Source organism: Erythrolamprus reginae, chromosome 1 (genome assembly GCF_031021105.1).
Source record: "Erythrolamprus reginae isolate rEryReg1 chromosome 1, rEryReg1.hap1, whole genome shotgun sequence".
Lineage (NCBI taxonomy): Eukaryota > Metazoa > Chordata > Lepidosauria > Squamata > Dipsadidae > Erythrolamprus > Erythrolamprus reginae.
The window spans coordinates 126,229,962-126,246,260 of NC_091950.1; the positions used below are offsets into that span (position 1 = coordinate 126,229,962).

General features: G+C 37.4%; 1 protein-coding gene across 4 annotated transcripts in view; it reads right to left on the reverse strand.

The window, feature by feature from the left end:
• The window catches only part of LOC139174171 (harmonin-like), a 69,243-nt gene that overhangs the window by 45,059 nt on the left and 7,885 nt on the right, over positions 1 to 16,299 (reverse strand). For all 4 annotated transcript variants that reach the window (XM_070764358.1, XM_070764342.1, XM_070764335.1 and 1 more), the window contains exons 3-9: positions 14,547 to 14,690; positions 13,551 to 13,689; positions 6,700 to 6,808; positions 6,350 to 6,374; positions 5,911 to 5,968; positions 3,244 to 3,347; positions 2,199 to 2,283 (exon numbers count right to left, since the gene is read on the reverse strand). In XM_070764358.1, coding sequence (XP_070620459.1) covers positions 2,199 to 2,283; positions 3,244 to 3,347; positions 5,911 to 5,968; positions 6,350 to 6,374; positions 6,700 to 6,808; positions 13,551 to 13,689; positions 14,547 to 14,690 — 664 coding nt within the window. The remainder of the gene's footprint in view (positions 1 to 2,198; positions 2,284 to 3,243; positions 3,348 to 5,910; positions 5,969 to 6,349; positions 6,375 to 6,699; positions 6,809 to 13,550; positions 13,690 to 14,546; positions 14,691 to 16,299) is intronic.

Consider the following 16,299-nt stretch of genomic DNA (forward strand, 5'->3'; position numbering starts at 1 on the left):
AGACAGGTTACAAGCGGTGTGCCACAAGGGTCTGTTCTGGGTCCTATTCTTTTTCATATGTTTGTGAGTGACATAGGGGAAGGTTTGGTAGGGAAGGTTTGCCTATTTGCTGATGACTCTAAAGTGTGCAATAGGGTTGATATTCCTGGAGGCGTCAGTAATATGGTAAATGATTTAGCTTTACTAGATAAGTAGTCAAAGCAATGGAAACTGCAGTTTAATGTTTCCGAATGTAAAATAATGCACTTGGGGAAAAGGAATCCTCAATCTGAGTATTGTATTGGCAGTTCTGTGTTAGCAAAAACTTCAGAAGAAAAGGATTTGGGGTAGTGATTTCTGACCATCTCAAAATGGGTGAACAGTGCAGTCAGGCGGTAGGGAAAGCAAATAGGATGCATGGCTGCATAGCTAGAGGTATAACAAGCAGGAAGAGGGAGATTATGATCCCGCTATATAGAGTGCTGGTGAGACCCCATTTGGAATACTGTGTTCAGTTCTGGAGACCTCACCTACAAAAAGATTTTGACAAAATTGAACGGGTGCAAAGACGGGCCACAAGAATGGTGGAAGGTCTTAAGCATAAAATGTATCAGGAAAGACTTAATGAACTCAATCTGTATAGTCTGGAGGACAGAAGGAAAAAGGGGGACATGATCTAAACATTTAAATATGTTAAAGGGTTAAATAAGGTACAGGAGGGAAGTGTTATTAATAGGAAAGTGAACGCAAGAACAAGGGGGAACAATCTGAAGTTATTTGGGGGAAAGATCAAAAGCAACATGAGAAAATATTATTTTCCTGAAAGAGTAGTAGATCCTTGGAACAAACTTCCAGCAGACGTGGTAAATAAATCCACAGTAACTGAATTTAAACATGCCTGGGATAAACATATATCCATCCTAAGATAAAATACAGAAAATAGTATAAGGGCAGACTAGATGGATCATGAGGTCTTTTTCTGCCGTCACACTTCTATGTTTCTATCTTATTTAGTGTCACAATTCAATATTTAAGAAATGAATACTGCAGTATTTTCTATTTAATGAAATCTGATAATAGATCTCCTTGCTTCCAAATTGTGATGTTGGAGAAAACTCTTGAGAGTTCCTTGGACTTCACAGAGATCAAATTGGTCAATTCTAAAGAAAATCAATCCTGACTGTCCTTGGAAAGGACAGATACTGAAGCTGAAGCCCAAATATTTTGGTCACCAAATAAGAACAAGGGATTCACTAGAAACAATCCTGATGTTGGATGACATCGAAGGCAAACAGAAGATGAGTTGGTTAGATCAGTGACTTTCAACCTTTTTTGAGCCGCGGCGCATTTTTTACATTTACAAAATCCTGGGGCACACCACCAACCAAAATGACACAAAATGACACTCTAACACAGTACATATTATACATATAGTTAATAATATAGTTTCTAAATGTATTTATACACACTTAGTGTGAAACCTGGGCCTGTTTCAATGAACACAAAAGGGATATCCTGGCAGAAATGATAGCTTGGGGACCCATGTTTCATTTTCCCACGGCACATCTGACCATGTTTCACGGCACACTAGTGTGCCGCGGCACACTGGTTGAAAAACACTGGGCTAGATACTGTGATTGACACAATGAATATGAATTTGGACAAATTTCAGAGACAGGGAGTCTGGCATATTATGGTCCATATTGTTCAGATTTAGTGACTGAACAACAACAAACAAGTAGATCTCCTCATTTGAGAGTCCTTTTTTCCTCTTGTGTGAAAAATGTTTTTATTTATCCTGTTAGATCGAGTGAAAGGTATGAAATGCACCCTTTGCTTGTGAGTATGTTTGCTTGCATTGGTGGGGGAAACCTCATCCTTTTTCTCCTTCTCTTGAGTTCTTTGCAACTCAACACACCCACATCTTGTTGCATTGAAATAATTATCAGAACTTTCTTAAGATGCTCATTATTTACTTAAACTTTACTTTAACATGACTGAATTCTCCTCCACCCTTATTTAATTAAATGATAATCTGTAATTACAATTAGCAATTGGTCCTCAACATGGCTAACAATTGTGGTATAAAATATGCTACATTCACCTGCAAATTAAAAATCAATTTCACAAACCAAACTTTTTATGATTAGAGAAAACCATTTGAATTTCTTCCAAATTAAATATTTCCATTAATTAGATTTTGTATCGTTTATATTCACCTCCAACCCTACTTCAGCAGACAAAGAATTTGGTTTAACGTTGCTTATGAAAATGCCAGGTTTTTGGGTAGGGCCACTGGAAATACTGAAACAAAACATGAAAGAAATAAAAGCACTAATTAATGGCAATCATATCAAGAATAGACTAATCACATTTCCCTCTCCGCAATCTTCCTATATACCAAATCTAAAATGGTAGATTGGGATTTTTCTGAAAAAAGGATAAGAAAGCAAAATATTCTCTTTCTTTATTTTTTAATACATTAAAATAAAATGAAGAACTTTATTGTGAAATTTGTGTGTTTAAATAAGGACTGCATCACACAAATGTTTTGTTTGGCTCTATATCTATGAATAGATACAAATTCAATGAAGGGAATTAAAGTGTTCTAATCCATATGAAAAGAAAACTACTTTTACAATGAAGTGACTCTTTTACCTCTTTTTCAAGTCATATATCAGTAATTAATTCAAACAAGTCCACAATGATTCATATGGATCAAAGGCTAAAGAACTGAAATGCCAATCCAGAGGGCAGACATAATATTTGTAGTTTGCTTTAGGGCTTAATAATTTGTACCAACCTTTTGAACAATAAAAATGCCAAAATGAATCTTTTTAATACTTGATTTATGTGTGAAAGCAAAATACATGTTTAACAGGACTGTGCAGCATTTCATATTCTGATCCCCAAAATATTTTTAAGTACCGGACCAGGCCTATCAAACTGGCAGCCTGCAGGCTGGATACGTCACACACAGGCCACACCTATCTTGGTTCCGCAAAGACAAAAAATGTCACCCTATGTCACAATCTGGCCTGTCACGCTATTGAGTTTGACACTCGTGTACTAGACTATGAACACAGAACTCTTCTATAACTTTTTGCTCCTTTTCCCAGAGCTACTTCAAAGTACCTTTTTGGAATCAAATCCAAAGCTCTGCGAGCGTATCACGTTTCATTGAAATTAAATGAAATTAATGACTCATTCCCACTAACTACATTTTCTTGGAGAAACAAGTGACAAGAAAATGCTGTAGCTCACCTGCATCCCATGCCCTTTGTACCAATTAAGCTAATGAAAACTTTCTTTTCTTTATGATGTATTCCTCCAGATGATGCAAGACCTGCAATGCTGTTTTGACCATCCTAAGATAAGAGAGAACAGGCTTCCTGAAATTGCAATTAGTTAAATAGAGAAGTTATCTCACTGCCTCCCTCTCCCAATTCAAATGGAATCCAATAAACATCTGCAATCCGGGATGAAAGACAAGCGTTGGATGATCTGTTTACTCATATTGGGGAAATTAGGTCTGAGATTAGGATAATGGGGCAGTTGCCTAAGAAGATAGTACAATGAGGCAGTAAGAACAACTCCATATCTGTTCACCTCTGCTGGAGAACAGATGTGCATGTTCCAGATAATCTGCTTGGTATTACAAGGGGAAGTTTTTATCCCATCTTCTTGCCTGAACCTATATTCAGCAGCAGCCAAGTTGATATGGGGGCACACCATTTCCCCCTCAACCAACAAAATGCCTTAGGTCAGTGATGGTGAACCTATGGCATGGGTGGCATGAGTAGCACAAGAAGCCATATCTAAGGACACACAAGCTGTTGCCCTAGCTCAGCTCCCCAGCTGATTTTTGGCTCACACAGAGGCTCTGGGAGGGCAATTTTTGGCTCCTGGAGGGCTTCTTGAGGGGATGTGGGAGGGAGCCTGGGTTGGGTGAAAAACAGGCCTATCAGGCCCACCAGAAGTTGGAAAATGGGCTGTTTCTGGCCTCCAGAGGGTCTCTGAGCAACAGGGAAGGCAATTTTTGTCTTTGAATTGGCATTGAATTATGGGTGTGGCCACTCGTGCAGGCGGATAGTGTGTGTGCACACGCTTTTGTCGCCCGAGGGGAAAAAAGTGCCATCACTGCCTTAGTTTGACCTTTTTTAAAGCATTATCTCATATGCTAAATATATTTAAATCCTAAAGCACCGCTCTTAATGGAACTGAATTAAGCAGCAGATTTTGGAGGACTTTTTTAAAAAAAAATAGAAAACAATAGGGGAAAAACATTTTTTAAAAAAACCCAAGAACCCACAACTCTAAGGAAGTCTGAGACTACTCAGGAAGGATGGAATATTACCTGGATGGGATTGGGAGTATGGAAAAAACAAAGTATGAATGGAATTTGGAATGGAGTAAATGGAGTAAAGAAAAGCTGATTGAGGTCATTCAGCAGAGCATTATTTGTTGAAATTTCCATATAATACACATATTACATCAGTAATAATATGTTATGATATGATGCTTTTCAGACTAGCATGGTTATCACGCATTTAATTATCAAAGTAATTCTATAGTCTTAGCTTTTCTAATTCTCAAAAATGGCTACATTTTGGAAGCATCTTCAAAAATCAAAATACAAATTGATACATATTTTCATAGATGTAATTGCTTCCACAAAAAGTGATACTACTACTACTACTACTACTACTAATACTACTACTGCTACTACTACTATCATCATCTCATTTATTCATTAAACATGAAACTCAGTTAACTGAACATTTAAAAAAGTGTCACAAATACCACCAACTAGTGCTAATGGTTGATATGGATTGCTGCCATCATCATCATTATCATCATCATCATCACCATCATCATCATCATTAAGTTGTACCACAGTGGCCGGTTGTTTAGCCGGATTTGGCATTAATTACTAGTTGAGCCCCACCCAGACGCATCATCCTCATTACCATCATCATCATAATCACTCCCGTAAAAGTGAAACCTGAATAATCTAAGGTTCTTTATTCTGTTCCATCCTATCACTTTAACTGTGTTATCAATCCTCTGGGTTGTAATAGTTAGTCTTGCATGCCTACTGCCAAGCTCAATTCTCATCAGATTATATTTATGGGAAAAGATGGATCTTAAGGGTTTCTACTCCCTAATCTTCATTTTAATGTGCATTTTAGCTAACTAAATTTAATGGAGGTTTCTTCATCACTCTTTTTCATACAAAGTTTGCCCCATCATATTCTCAGAATATATTACAGTGAGAAAGTGAAAAATTACTTTAAAGCCACATCTTCCCATTCAGACTTTTAGCCATTATATCCAATCTGCTTTTTAAAGGACCATTTAATTTTTGGAGGCTATTTACTAGGCAATTTCTTCAGCCAGTTCTAAGTGCTCCTATCTGGGCACCCTCCAGATAGTTGACCTTTAAGTCATATAAAGGTTGAACTCCACATACTTGGGTGGCATCCAGATTTGAATGGCTACAACAGACTAGACGACAAACTAGTCACTTAGCAACACACATATTATCAGTGTATCTTTATAGATTTCACCCCAATTAGTTATTCTTGCATTATTCTCATGTTTTTTTAAAAAACATTAAGAGTTAGTTGCAGAATTTTCATTGCCCCTTCTAGTATTTTAATCGTGTATTTTTCAATATGAGAGAAGGCACTGTTTCTATGAAGCTGTTAATTGCACCATCAAAAAGGTAAGTTGTCACTCAGTAAAAAATATAGGTGTATATCTGCCTCATCCCGTTAAATTACCCAGCAGTTTCCAGACATTTTTGATATCAACTTTTGTCAGTCTGTCAATCAATGATTCTAGTGGCAAGGAACGTGAGTGCAAAGCACCAGGTGTTTGAAAAAGAATTTTAAGATATAATTTGTGATAGCTGAAAGGGCAACTTACCCCAGGGTCAGATACAAATTGATCTACATATTGCCACTTGAGAGGCTCATCTGGGGAACTAAAAGAAAAGATATGCAGATGACAAGATATAAGATTGATATGCATCAAAATCAAATCAATGCCTACTAGGAAACTTATTTCTGATACATTACAGTAGTGTTTCCCAACCTTGACAACTTGAAGATATTTGGACTTCAACTCCCAGAATTCCCCAGCCAGCATTCGCTGGCTGGGGAATTCTGGGAGTTGAAGTCCAAATATCTTCAAGTTGCCAAGGTTGGGAAACACTGCATTACAGCATGTATCAAGATATTCAGGTTTTTTAGTTTTTTGTAGGTGAACTTTTTTTAAACAAACTGAAAAATAAAGCGGAAAATGACCACAGTATGTGCAATCTATTACTGTATATAAAAAACATATTTTCATAAAAAAGCATTACCTTTTGACAGGTATCATCCCGACATCTGCAATGAAATCATATTTAAAAGTGATTAACAAAATGTTCAGATTTATCTTATTTAATTAACATAAAATCATGACAAGTATATTACATATCAATTTGGTCTATTAGTTATGGCATCAGGCTAGAAACCAGGAGATTATGAGTTCTAGCCCCGCCTTAGCCATGAAAGCTGGCTAGTTGTCCATCCCTGAGACCAATCCATCCCACAGGATTGTTGCTGTGGGGATAATAGGGGGAGGAATGAGTATTAGGTAAATTTCCAACTTTGAATTACCTATAAAGTAACGAAGCTGGAATAAAAAATCTCAAAGCAAAGGTGTACTTACGTCGCACTTTTATAGATACTGTTTTCTTTGTGCATATAAGATTGATGACTTCTTCATGAGTGCATGAAGAAATAGAGTAACCATTTATTCGAACGATCTCATCGCCAAGCTTAAATAAAAAGCAATCAACCAATCAAAATTCAATAGCATACTTTAGGAGAACTATACAGTTGCAAATCAACATTGGAAAGAAGTTTCTTCCGGTACAGCGGGAGATATTTCCCATTATGAAATGGATAGAATGCATAAAAAAAAACCCTGCAAGCCACATAAAGTCCCTTAAACATGTTGTAGCTCACTATGTTTGCCGAGGAATAACTAACAAGCCTAACCTTCATTCAATTTCTGTACAGTACATTGGTTGGATCCTGGATGTAAATGGAATTTTCAGAACATAAAATGGTTGCCATAGCAGGGCCTAGTCTTCTCAATATGTATGTCATTGTGGTTGTGCCTTATAAGTTATCTAGCTTTTTATTACTTTTGTTACCATACAAAATATGAAGGTAACATGAAGGCAAGAGTCAGGGAAGAAATTTCTAATTCTTGGATTAAGTGAACACTATCAATTAGATACCATTACTCATAACTCAATTATGATTTTACAAAATCTAAAAAGTGCTATTACTGACAGATGTTTCTGGTGAAATGTTATCTATCAAGTCAGAAAGAAATGAATGTGACTGAGTGAATAAAGTTAGTAAATACATTTATCTACTAACAGACATTGAGCTGAGTTTACTCATGGACAATTCCATCTTTTCCAGCTCCTTTCCTCCCATCACCATACCATTAGCCAAATTTGCTCAGAAGAATACCATGGGTGATAGATCAAGGACTATAAGTGTAAATCAGTGAAAATCACCAACCCCATATTTCTAATATCAGAAATACTGACTGTGTCAAAATGGCTCCCATAAATGGAAGGCACCTTTCTGTTACAGAAGGATAACTCTAGAACCCTGCCACAGACTCGTACATTTAATTATAATAAAGGTTTCAGTAAAGAGCAATATTTTTCTAGGGAAAAAAAACAATTTTTTGGAAAATGGTGAACAGTACTGTACTCTCAACACAGCATTCCCAAGAAAAGTGGACCCCAGTGAATGGAAGCAATTTACAACAGCACAAGCCATCCCTTTATATTAACGAATACCTACATAAAAATAATAATTATTATTTATTAGATTTGTATGCCGCCCTTCTCCGAAGACTCAGGGCAGCTTACAGGATACAATGTAAACAATAGAGCAACAAATCTAATCAATTAAAAATTACAAACTAAAAGCCCAATAGAGTAAAATCAATCAGCCAATTCATTCACAACCACACATTTCATTTATTAAATGGGGTGGGGGAGGCTTGATCTAATTGCCCCATGCCTGGCGACATAAATGAGTCTTAAGACTCTTACGAAAGGCGAGGAGGGTGGGGGTAATGTGAATCTCCAGAGGAAGCTGATTCCAGAGGGCTGGTGCCGCCAGACGACCTTGTCTGGCCTACGGGACCCGGAGAAGGCCAACTCTGTGGGACCTAACCGGTCGCTGGGATTCATGCGGCAGAAGGCGGTCCCGTAAGTAATAAGTATGGATTACAAGAGAACATGTATGCGCCAATGATTTCCTGCTGCTGGGGAAAAGCTTCTGAAGAGTGGACCTTCGCCTTGGCATTCCATGCAGTTAAAAGTTGGATCTCTTCTCCTGTACATTAATTGGGATTACTTCTTCCATACATTAGTTAAAAGATACTTGCGCTGATACACCATTGGCAATGAATAAAACTACAAAAACTTTTCAATATCTTGAACATCACATGGAACATCACATGAAAGCTGTGATGCAGCTGACTTAGGAATGTGAATTATACAGAATAATTTTGTAAATTAGCCTGATGCTAGGCAATGTATTATTGACCTTGTCTCTGCAAATATTATTTCCCCATGTCCACTTTTATCTCAGGAAACAATTATTGCTCCTTTTAATTTTATTTGTTCTTCCTTGTTATCTGACCTTCTTGTTACCCTTAGACTTAACAATAGCCATTTTTCCCACCAAAGCTCGAAAGCTACCTCACAAGCATTATAATAGTTTTGCATCAGGGCTAGCAATACATATTATTTAGAGTTACTTATTTATAAAATTCTGAACATGCTTGTGCTTGGAAATAAACTGAAAGATCAGTAATTGTGCAAATGTCAATAATAAACACTGCTCAAAAAAATAACAACACTTAAACAACACAATATAACTCCAAGTAAATCAAACTTATATGAAATCAAACTGTCCACTTAGGAAGCAACACTGACTGACAATCAATTTCACATGCTGTTGTGCACATTCAACTTTGTACAGAGCAAAGTATTCAATGAGAATATTTCATTCATTCAGATCTAGGATGTGTTATTTGAGTGTTTCCTTTCTTTTTTTGAGCAGTATAAAATCCATTAAAAAATGGGGAAGATTACAAAGTGGTAAAAGGAAATGAGAGAAAAGGGGATCATCAACAGAAGATCACTGCAGGTTTTATAAATTCTTTTACAAATTACAATTACTATATATTCTCTCAGGCATGACTGTTACAGTTATGCAACCGATAATTTGGAAGACCTATATTCTTGTACATTACTTATTTATTCATGTTATACAGTTTTTTAAACCCAAAGGAATCTGCTGGAATGAATTAGGTAGCAACTATGTAGGGCATAGAATATTTTAGTTTAGATTCAAAGGATTATTTGTGGACCAGGCTGAAATAATGGAAGGAACAATTGTTTCTATAAATGTTACAATAATATGATTGCGCCATCTACTGGGCACAATTCTTATTGCTATTAAGCCTCTTCCCAACCCAAACCACCCATCCCTTCTTCTTTTAAGCACAAATCTCTAACAGGGAAATGTGATGCTGTTATTAATTAATTGATTTTTAAGACAATTGCAAGCTGCCCAAATTCAGGTCAATTAATGCAGATTCAACTGAATTAATAAATTAATAAGTCCATGGTTACAAAGATGTAAGGCAGAGCAAAGAGACATTGCACTTGCTTAAGGAATACTAGTAGTCCTCAACTTAACAACAGTTCACTTAGTGACTGTTCAAAGTTACAATGGCACTGAAAAAGAGATTTATGACAATTTTTCACACTTATGATCTTTGTAGCATTCTTGGGACCATGTGATCAAAATTCAGATGCTTGGCAACTGGTTCATGCTATGGACGTTGTTAAATCCCAAGCAGTGGTGACGGTGAAGGAAGCAAAACCCCCCCACTAATTTTTACCGGATTCATGCCAGTTGTGTGTGCATGGAGTGTGCACAACCAGCAGCAATGGAACTAGGCTATGCGCTCCATTTCCGCCACTGGAACGGCGTTCCCCACCATTCTGGATCAGGCCCATCCCTGAGTGGTGGGATTAAAATATTTTTACTACCGGTTCTGTGTGTGTGGCTGGCTGGGCATAATGTGGCTTGGTGGGCGTGGCAGGGGAAGGATACTGTAAAATCTTCATTCCCTCCCCACTCCAGGGAATGGGAAAAATCTGCAAGTTGCTTACCACCATAATTGAGCCCAACATTTCTTCTGTTCAGTGAGATATTTTTTAAGTGAGTTCTATGAACTTTCTTGCCACAGTTGTTAAATGAATCCCTATTTCCTCCCGATCAGCTGGGACTTGGGAGGCAGAGAATAGAGGGGGCGGGGCTAGTCAGAGGAGTTGGTAGAACCAGCAGTTTACTTGTCTGGTTCTGCAGAACTGGTCAGAACCTGCTGAATCTAATCTCCGATCCCAAGGTCATGTGATCTTCTGACAAAAAAGTCAATGGAGAAGCCAGATTCACTTAACAACCCTGTTACCAACTTATGAGCTGCAGTGATTCGTTTAAAAATGGTGGCAAGAATGTTTGTAAAACTCACTTAACAGAAGAAATATTGGTTGATAGTCCAAGGACTATCTTTAGCTGTTGATCAACAATGTAATCATTTAATAAAGGCAGAAAAATTAAGAGTAATAAAAATTTATTAGATTTGTATGCCGCCCCTTTCCAAGGCTTTGGGGTGGCAGAGTAATCTGTCCTTGTGATATTTGGATAATAATTTTGCTAACTTTGTGTGTGTGTGTGTGTGTGTGTAATTTTATTTGTGGTTTTTTTCTTTAACTTATATGAGTGCTTGATGAACAGTGTATTGTCTGGTTCAATTTACTTTATACACAATCCTAATAACAATGATACTACTGTTTAGGTATACATAATAATAATAATAATAATAATAATAATAATATTTCAACTTCTAATATTTACATGTATATTGTAATTATAATGCATTATATTATGTAGCAGTATACATGGTAATATTTTCCCAATTTCTACTTTCTACCTCCTAATAAAACAATAAAGATTTTGCTACCTTTTAAAGATAATTGAGAAGCTTATTTTGAAAAGCTCCCATTCCACATTTCGACAACTATGACTTTTCCATGACTATAATTTCTACAGGTTTCCATTGTTGTTGTTTTTAAAGAGAGGACATTGGTGCTGATGGTTATGATGATTTAGTTGCTATTGCTATCATTACCTTAAAAGAAACAATGAACCAGCTTGAATTCTCAGGTGTTTTAGAATGGAGAGAATTATAAGTTAGAACATGGTTTCTTTATGTACAAAATTATATGGAAGTACTTTTAGGAAACGTTTTATGTCCTGCATTTTCAGCATGTATTAAGCTGCTTGTATTGTTACTGAAAAACTATGGGGCTAAAGGGAAAAGAATCAAACAGATAATCCTTTGTTTTGGCTTTTGAAAACAGTCTCTTTACTAGCTGGACTATAGGAAGCAGAATTGTGGTGGTTTCAAATTTTCTATTTTCTCATTTTGCTGTACTTCTATTATCCATAATAACTTCAAGCTCCTTTTAGCCCACAACATCCTCAAAGATATCTGTATCTGGGAGAATAGAATTTTTGAAAAGGTGGATGACATGAAAAGGCCAAACACTATCTATTCAGGAAAAAAAAAATGAAGACATCACAGGAAAATAGGTCAGAGCTAGAAATGTTCCCCAGTTACAGATACATATGCAGGTAGTTTTAGCGGTATAGAAAACGTTCAATTTCTCATAGATGAATCAAAATAGTATGGAAAAAAAGGAGAGAAAACTGATATCTTGACTACTTATTACTTTTTTCAGACCACATTTTTTCCAGCTTAGAAAATGTGTGGCGTTTTAATGAAATAATGCAGATGGATGAAATTTCAGAAGCATTTGGCATTATCATGAGACAGCAATTTAGAACAATGGGCCTCCTGTCAACTTCTCTTATTTACTTGTTTTCAGAAAGTTTCAGAGATGTCCCTCAGAGATTATTATGAACACAGTTTATGTTAATACTTAAAATCACATATCAACAGAGTCAGGTCAGCAGCTATGTTTGTTGCAGATTCCTAACAGCTTTTTAGAAATTTTTGATTATAATAAGGGAAATTTAATATTTGTTAACATGCTTTCTATTTAAACATGAGTTTGTTCTTTGGGGGGGGATTCTTAAGTTAGTTTATGAGTTAATATATAATATTTATGGTTTTATAAACTATTCGTAATATAAATATGCTTTCATGTTATGAACATTTTTGGTGTGCTTCTCTTTCCCTCTTTGTATAATAGAAAAGCAAATTCTTTCCCAGTATATAGAAGATATTCAAAGAGATATAAAGTTTTAAGTATAAACGGTAACTTTTGTATGTGCTGACTCAGGGGTGGCTTCTAACTTCCATTGCTGCTGGTGGAATTCTACTGCTGTGAGCCGCCCCGAGTCTACGGAGAGGGGCAGCATACAAATTTAATAAATAAATAAATAAAATAATAAATAAATTCCTCCCATGCCTCGTGGATGCGCCTCGAGGATGTGCACATGCGCAGTGCCCCCCCAAAAAGCCAAAAATATGGAGTGTGCTGGAAACTCAGCTTCTGCACATGCTCAGACAAATTTTTTTTTTTTTAAAGAGAGCGAAAAATAAGATGGCGACTGCATGGACAGTACTGGATATTCAACTTCTGAACATGCTCAAAAATAAATTTATAAATGCATTTTTGAATAAAGAATAAATAATTTTTTTTTAAATTTTTTTAAAAAAAGATTGCGGTGTCCATGGACCGGCACTGACCGAACTGGTTCTGTGATGTCATCAGTGGGTTGCTACTGGTTCAGGCAATCAGGTCCAAATCTAGAGGAACCCACCTCTGTGCTGACTTGACTTGATTAATACAATCAAAAATCCTTTGTACTAATTGAAGAACATTGTGACTTCTTTTTGAAACCGTTTGGCTTTCTCAATTATTTAGCATTAGCAATATTGTCTCTTGTTCCTTGGCCTTTCCTAAAGTCAGATTTGAATATATGACATCTTCTTTTACATGTGGGGCTCTCGTTGGATTACCATTCATTTTATTTTGCTAGCATGTGAAATTAAAGATATTTCATGATAGTGCCAGTGGTGGATTGTTGCTGATTTGTTCTGGTTCTAAGAACTGGTAGCGGTGGCAGTGGGAAGCTTGGCCTACCCACCTGGGATTCTTCTGCACATGTGCAGAAGCATCGCAACACGTGCACGAACTGGTAACAAAGGATTTTAGAACCCACTACTAGACATGCCCAATTTGTTAGGTATCCATTCTTTTGTACTGGCATGTAGCACGATCTCTTCCAATGTGTTGGCCAGTATGTCATCCTCCATATTCGCCGGCATAGTTTGATTAGAACTTTACAAATTTTTCTTCTGATAAGGTTTCCCCCCCCTAAAATGCATTTTGGTTATGGTACCTGCAAGACTTTTAACTACATACATTTCCGCCTCACCTGGAGTCCAACATTGTCTGCTTGTCCTCCTTTTATTAGCTGTGAAATAAACAGGCCACAAGCAAATTCAACACCTCCTCGCACACTTATTCCAAGGCCTTCAGGATGCAGACGATCCAATCTCACTTCCTTCAGTTTCCTGTAAAAGTTGTAATATCAAATGATTAACAATTGTAGGATAAAAGTTCCTATAAGTCAAGCATATCCATCTTTCCTTTGTAATGATGTTCTAGGCTTTCAAAGAGTATGAATATATGACTCATATTTCATTATTCAGGCTTTCAATTTATTTTATGTTATTTTATTGGGGAATAGTCTAGTTATTTTAATTGTGGGAATTTTCGTCACTAGTCTAATCTGTGGCAAGGATACAGAAAGTTATCAACAACTGTTGTGCTGCTACAGAAAATTTCTTTAGCAAACATGTATACTGCAAAATTCTTTCTTCTTCATGTTCATTAATCTATGGCTATTGATTTCATTATTAGATGCTATTTTAAAACATACACACATTTTCCAATGCAGTGTAGTCATTGCTCTTCACCAACTCTCTAAAGATAAAACATATTTAATTTAACTGGGTTTTCTAAGGGAGCAGGAATAGATTTGAAGGAGGGAAACTCCTTGGTTGAATTGTTAATGCGTTTTAAATAATAGGAGCTTAATTATAAGAATTTCAGTCTGAGAATGGATTTTGGTAGCATTTAATCTGATGTTTTGCAATTTTTTATGAAGTAAATGATTAGCAGGGAGAAGAGGAAGCTATATCTGTTGTCATATTTTATGATCAGGAAAAGAGAAAAAAGAAAGGTCCTCTTAGCTGGTCAATGGTTTATAATAAAAAATAATTAGTTATTTGAAAAGTGTGCTTTGATATTAAATGAAGTTATACGGAACCCTGTTCAGAATGACCATATACAATATGCTCTGAGGTTTATATAAGAAGTTGCTTTTTAAAGCTTTTTTCTCATAGTCAAAAATATTGTTCAAACTTACCTTGTTCGTTTAGGTGTCAACTGATCATATTCCACTTGATGTTTTAATGGGATAAGAGGACAAATGGCCTCAAACAATGGTAGTCGACTTGGTTCATTGATTACATACTTCAGATCACCAACAAGCACTGGAAGATTCATTGATCTACAGAATTTGGGAAACTTGTGTTAGTCTGTCATAATAAAGAGCTCCCCTATGCACTTATAAAAAATGACAAAATATCAAAGAGCTCCCCTATGCACATGTAACATCTGACAAAATGTCAAAGCAGGTGATTACTACTTTTAATAATATTTGTTACTTTGAAAAAAGGCTACGGACTCCTTCTGATTTTCGGATCTAAAGAATAAAATTGTGGAAAGTTATAAAACAAATCTATAATTGGCAATTATGGATAATGCCTTTAACACAGAATATAGTACTGGCTGGTAACCTAATACAGTGATCCCTCGATTTTCGCGATCTCGTTCTTCGCAAAACGCTATATCGCGATTTTTCCCACCCGATGACGTCACTCTCTTCCTTCCTTTCTCTCTCTCTTTCTCTATCTTGCTTCTTCCTCTCTCACACTCTCTTCCTCCCTCTCTCATCTCTTTCTTCCCTTCTCTCTCTTTCTCTATCTCTCCCCCTCTTGCTGGCGGGCGGCGGGCGGGCGAGCGGGGGCATCAGCGAGGAAGACCCAGGGAAGGTTCCTTCGGCCGCCCAGCAGCTGATCTGCTCAGCAGCACCGCAGCAGCGAGGAGCCGAATCGGGGTTTCCCCTTTGCGTGGGCGGCGGGGAAACCCCGATCTTCGTCTGCTCGCTGCTGCTGCGCTGCCGAGCAGATCAGCTGCTGGGCGGCCGAAGGAACCTTCCCTGGGTCTTCCCCTTTGCGTGGGCGGCGGGGAAGACCCAGGGAAGGTTCCTTCGGCCGCCCAGCAGCTGATCTGCTCGGCAGCGCGGCGGCAGCGAGGAGCCGAATCGGGGTTTCCCCGCCGCCCACGCAAAGGGGAAACCCCGATCTTCGTCTGCTCGCTGCTGCTGCGCTGCCGAGCAGATCAGCTGCTGGGCGGCCGAAGGAACCTTCCCTGGGTCTTCCCCGCCGCCCACGCAAACTCCACCATCTGCGCATGCGCGGCCATGAAAAAAAAGGGCGTGCATGCGCAGATGGTGTTTTTACTTCTGGAACCCTACATCGCGAAAAATTGATTATCGCGAGGGGTCTTGGAACGGAACCCTCGCGATAATCGAGGGATCACTGTATACACATTTTCTATTTTACTGAAAAAAATGTGACCAAGTTACTGATGAGCGAATTTATCATCTATCAGTTTATCTTATAACTGTAGTATGCAGAATATCAAATTTGAAATTACAAATAAATGATCAAAATTAACAAATGAAAGAAATGAAAGGAAAATAGATATGTTATATGAAATGTAATAGATCTCATTTAAATGATCTACAGATTCAATGGAAACATGGATTTGCAAGACTAATATGGTATAGAGAAGTAGTGTGGTACCTCTACTTAAGAATGCCTCTACTTAAGAACTTTTCTGGATAAGAACTGGGTGTTCAATATTTTTTTGCCTCTATTTAAGAACCATTTTTCTACTTAAGAACCTGAGCCTGGAAAAATTTCCCAGGAAATTTGAGAGTGGTACAAAGGCCCGGCAAGTTTCCTGCCATTCCACTTCCTGGCCATCTCGGGCTTTTCTGGGCTGCCAGAGGAGCCTTCCAGTGGCACTTCAGGAGGCTTTGGCAGCCCAGA